This window comes from Palaemon carinicauda, chromosome 4 (assembly GCF_036898095.1).
Source record: "Palaemon carinicauda isolate YSFRI2023 chromosome 4, ASM3689809v2, whole genome shotgun sequence".
Taxonomy (NCBI): Eukaryota; Metazoa; Arthropoda; class Malacostraca; order Decapoda; family Palaemonidae; genus Palaemon; species Palaemon carinicauda.
The window spans coordinates 108,825,529-108,830,428 of record NC_090728.1 but is presented as its reverse complement, the minus strand read 5'-3'; the positions used below and the strand labels follow the sequence as shown (position 1 = coordinate 108,830,428).

Sequence of the window (4,900 nt, the reverse complement as noted above, 5' to 3'; positions counted from 1 at the left end):
GGGGACCAGCATCCGGGGAAGACTTCCTCTTTAAGGAGATGCCCCAGTTTTGGAGAAGGTTCCTATTCTCCATGGTGGCTTTCTCAACTACCTCCTGGGTTCGTGTTTCACCGTCACGGCGGCAAACACGAACACTCTGCAGGCTCTCCTACCCTTCATGAAGGCGTATAGGTCCTTTACGAGGGTGGCCATATGCATCTTGCCCAGGACCGTGAGCATGTCTGGGGTGCTGTTGTGGCCTGCACACATCTCTACGCACTTCTGGAGGGACAGGGAGGCAGCTAGCCTCTCTTTTGTCTCTTGCTCCCTTTGCATCGCTTCACTGACTTCTGATTCAACTGCAATCTGGACGCAGGGAGGCCCGTGTCATGTCTGGCGCATGACAGCATCAGTACCAGCTTTTGGGAACAGCAAGGTACACATCCTGTCATTTGGAAGGTATGGTCCCGGAGAGTTCTTCTGGAACCCTTGTACCCATTTGCGAAGCTTATCGCTTGCTGCATCCCTCGACTCCGCTGACTTGGGGTCGCCGAAACCCTCGGCCACCAAGGCCGAGCAGACGTTGCAGTTCTTGGGGTTGCAATACCGCAAGGTTTTGGTAGTCACCACGTAGGCGGCATGAGACCTACTTTTGTGGTTACAGTATATCACCTCACACTTAACTTTCTGTTCCTCCTGTAAAGAAAGGAAATTGAAATGAGTATGCGGTAATTTATTATACTTGATAAATAATTTCCATGCAATAAATGTTTCAGTGTCTTAACCATTATAGCTTAGGATAGTAAGCTAGAAAGGAAATAGGGAAGACAAACACATGTGTCTCCTGTCCAGCCAATTGCTATGACCTCCCCCAATATTAATATTAGAATTTCTTTATTAAAGGAAAATCAAGGGAGAAGGGTTCTAACCTCTAGTGTTAGAATTAGTGTATACTAGCACTGACAATTTCATAAAGGTATTAATATTGTGGGGTAAAATATGATCTGATGACTTTCATCAGTGTATTGAAGGAATACTTCACTTCAATATAAGATTGGTCTCAACAATAGACTGTGAAAGGATACACAGGGTATGTTAGAAATATAAACTACTGTATAATATATACTATAGTTTTCTGCCTGGGGTATGTATTATACTGCAGAAATACTGGCTACTGTATGAGCATATTCTGTAGTTCAGCCGGCATGTTGCTGGCTAGGCTAGTACCTGGCGGCACTAGCCGACAGAGAGAGAGAAAGCATGGAGCGAAGGGCTACCTTATTAATGTAGTTTAGTACAATAAATAAGGGTGTAGGTATTATTATCCCCACTGCCTTTCTTTAGAATGAGGGTTCAAACAGAAGGGGAGAATGAATCATTCTAGCTTCCATCCAGCCACAAGATCTGTTGCCGGCTACTGCCGGTTTCAGGAATGTAGATGGCAGTCCAAGGGAGGACTGAAGAACACTCAAGGGCAAAGGGTCTCCCACCGGCAGCCGTCATGGCTGGCACAACCTTTCCTGGAAACTTGCGTCCGTAGGGGAAAGTCAGAGCAGCTATCAAGCCGCCTATGTAGGAGCCCGGCTGGCGCCACGTTCTACCTAGCAAGCGGTGAGGTTGTAGAACACCGGCCACAGACATGCGATGGCTAGGCTATCCCTAAAGGACAGAGAGGGGCAGGGGAAAGGGTCTTGTATGTTGTGTCGGGAGAAGGCGGCAGGATTGCTGGCCATTTCCAAACCCAATTTGAAACCTTGTTTCAATATCGGCGCCATCCTGTGCGGCAGAAGAATGTCAATTCTTTAGCCCAGGGTCTGCTGAAACAAGACTTGTCTTCTAGACTGCAAGGGAGAAGATGGCGGCATCGTACTACCACTTCAGATGCAGAATAGGGATGCTAGGCTTCCTATGCCTACAACTGTAAGCCAGCAGGGGAGCGACTACTCACCCAGCAGCCAAGCTGTTGGCATTAAGACTGATTACTCTGAGTTACTGTCGTAAAACCAAGCCGGGATACTCACCGGCAAGGGGGGAAAGACAGAAAACACTAGGCTAGTCAAGCCGGAGTGTACTACTCTATGGCAAGACCAAGATAGGGTTGTCGCTTAATGGCGGCACTCAGAGGGAAGGAGGGTTTACCCTTAAATCTCCGAAGGAGATGAGTATCCAATTATGTAAGTAATTCTAGGAGATATACTATCTCCTGTTGAATTGATAAAACGATACGCGAGGGTAAACGGGGATAATGTATGATAGTATACTAAAGTGCATAATCTTATCTTCATTAGTATAATTTTGCCTAAATAGCTGTCATTCATTAAAGCTAAATACCGGGAATGTCGTTCTGCTGACTAAATAAAGCATGCATGACGAATGTCAGCGTCCAAAATGGCGCCTCCGGTGACTGGCTATGCTCTGATAAAAACATTAAAATTATGCTGATTTCACTGTGAGAAGGGAGCTAAAGATTATACACAGTAAAGATTAAATACTCAACTTTCCAAAGGCAGAAGATGCTGGAGAATGCATAATAAATCCTCCAAAATAGCGATCTAGAACACTAGATAAGCAGGGAGAAACACCGTGCGAAAGCGCTACTGAAATAGGAATGAGAGCCATCTTGGAGCCCTGTAATAGTAGGGGAGGAAGGGTAACTTTGATACCGGCTCCCCTTCAATTTCGCCACCCTTTCTCCTCAGAGCAAAAACGCTATTCGGGGTGAAGATTGCCATGTGTCGTATCAAGATATATGTCCCCTGATATTATGCAATATCCTTAAGAAAACTTTTAAGGATACTCGCGCCAGGAGTTAGAATTCTGGAGACCTATGGTCAATTCTCTGGGAGTATCACTGTAGCCAAATATCCCTTAGAAAGCTGTCTATAGGAAGTTTCCATCAGGACGACATGGCTTGAGCCCAAGAAACTGCTGTGTCAATATAACTACTGTACCTACTAAGAAGGAAAAAAAGTGAATACTCTAAGAGAAAGATCCTCGAAGCAGCAACAGACTTAAATAAGTTATATCGTCTACTGAATGGTATAATGGGAATTGTAAAAGAAAAGAAGCTACCTGATGGATACAGTGACCAGGAACCAGCAAATAATTTTCTAGTATTCTTTAAAAACAAAATTGAAAATATAACCAGGTCATTTGTAAACACTTAACATGAGATTAATGATACACCAGGCACACAGACAAAATTAATTTGATTTAACAATATAACAAAAGAAGACATCACCAGAATTATCAAGAGAGCAAAGAAAACAAACTGCACGATCGATCCTATGACAATATCTGAAGCAATTGGAGAGAGAAACTTTTCTAGTCTAGCCGAAATAATAATGAGAATAGCAAATACAAGCATCGATGAATGTAAGTTTCCTAAATCTGAGAAAATGACTATAGTCACACCAGTTCTGAAAAATGCACTGGACTACCAGGAATTAAGGTTATATAGACCTATTTCGAATATATCCTTTGTTTCAAAAGTGCTTGAATATATAATTCTTGAACAACTAGTCTGTCGCTTAGAAGTAATAGAAGCTTTGCCTAACAACCAATCTGCTTACAGAAAACTACACTGTACGGAGACAGCCATCTGCTCTGTTGTAAATGATTTGCTAGAAATGATGGATGAAAATAAATGTGGTATCTTAATACTGCTCGATCTCAGTGCTGCTTTTAATACAGTGGTGCATGAACTGTTACTAAATGATCTACGGTCCATCGGCATTGAAGATCAAGCCTTCAAATACCTAAAAGACTACTTAGATGGTAGAAATTACTGTGTACAAATTGGAAACTCCTATTCATCATATGAACCCTTAAACAGATGGGTACCCCAGGGGAGTGTACTTGGCCCAATCTTATTCTGTATCTATACTATTGGTCTATCGAAAATACTACAAAGGCATGGTGTGAAGTTCAAACTATTTGCAGATGACACACAATTTTACTTCTCCATAAATGATATACATGACACTACTGAAACTCTAAACCGAATCTTTGATAGTGTTAGGGAATGGCTGACATTTAAACAACTAAAATTAAATGAGAACAAAACTGAATTCATGGTGGTGGGCAAGAGAAACAACGTGAGAAACTTAGGTGATATTCAAATGAACATAAATATTGATTCGGTGCCGATATCTAATAAAGTTCAAGATCTAGGTGTATTTCTTGATTGTAACCTGTCTCTAAATACCCAAATAAATAATGTAATAAAAAGTGATGGTTATCATCTAAGAAATATTGCGTTTATAAAGAAGTACCTGGACGAAAATTCTTTAAAGAAACTTGTGATAAACTGTGTTATTACCAGGATTGACTACTGCAACTCTATCTATTACAATTTACCAAAAGTGCAACTTAAGAAATTACAAAACATAATAAACAGAGGAGCAAGACTGATAAAAGGTGTCCCACCTAGAGAAAGGATCACCCCTATACTAATCGATTTACACTGGCTGCCGATTAAGCGAGAATTGAATTTAAAATATGTACATTAACCAACCAAGTTATCAGAACCGGTCGTTCAAAACACTCAAGAGAATTGCTACATATTGCACAGCCAACAAATCGTGTCGACACGAGAATAGTAACAGATGGCTTCAAACTGTTGGAACCTAGATATATGTCTACTGTAGGCTCTAGAGCCTTTAAATATGCGGCCCCGAGATTATACGATAAGCTCCCACGAAACATTTGAATGATTGAAGACATTAAGTCTTTCAAGAGGAAGCTGAAGACTTTCTTATTTCGAGTCCTTTGACAGTGACGATTTAACAGTAAATGAACAATACGTGATCTGAAACGATAAATACTCTGAACAAACAAGGTAAACCGACAGCGGAGGTGCTTTAGAGAGTGGGGTTCTCCTGCTGTATGGGACCGGAAAAGCAGCCATCAAAGTAAAGTA

General features: G+C 41.6%; 1 protein-coding gene across 1 annotated transcript in view; it reads right to left on the bottom strand.

Annotated features, from left to right (window-relative positions):
- Nucleotides 1-366: 366 nt before the first annotated feature.
- The window catches only part of LOC137639604 (protein FAM200C-like), a 45,619-nt gene continuing 41,085 nt past the window's right edge, over nucleotides 367-4,900 (bottom strand). The window contains exon 3 of the mRNA XM_068371864.1: nucleotides 367-675. Coding sequence (XP_068227965.1) covers nucleotides 367-675 — 309 coding nt within the window. The remainder of the gene's footprint in view (nucleotides 676-4,900) is intronic.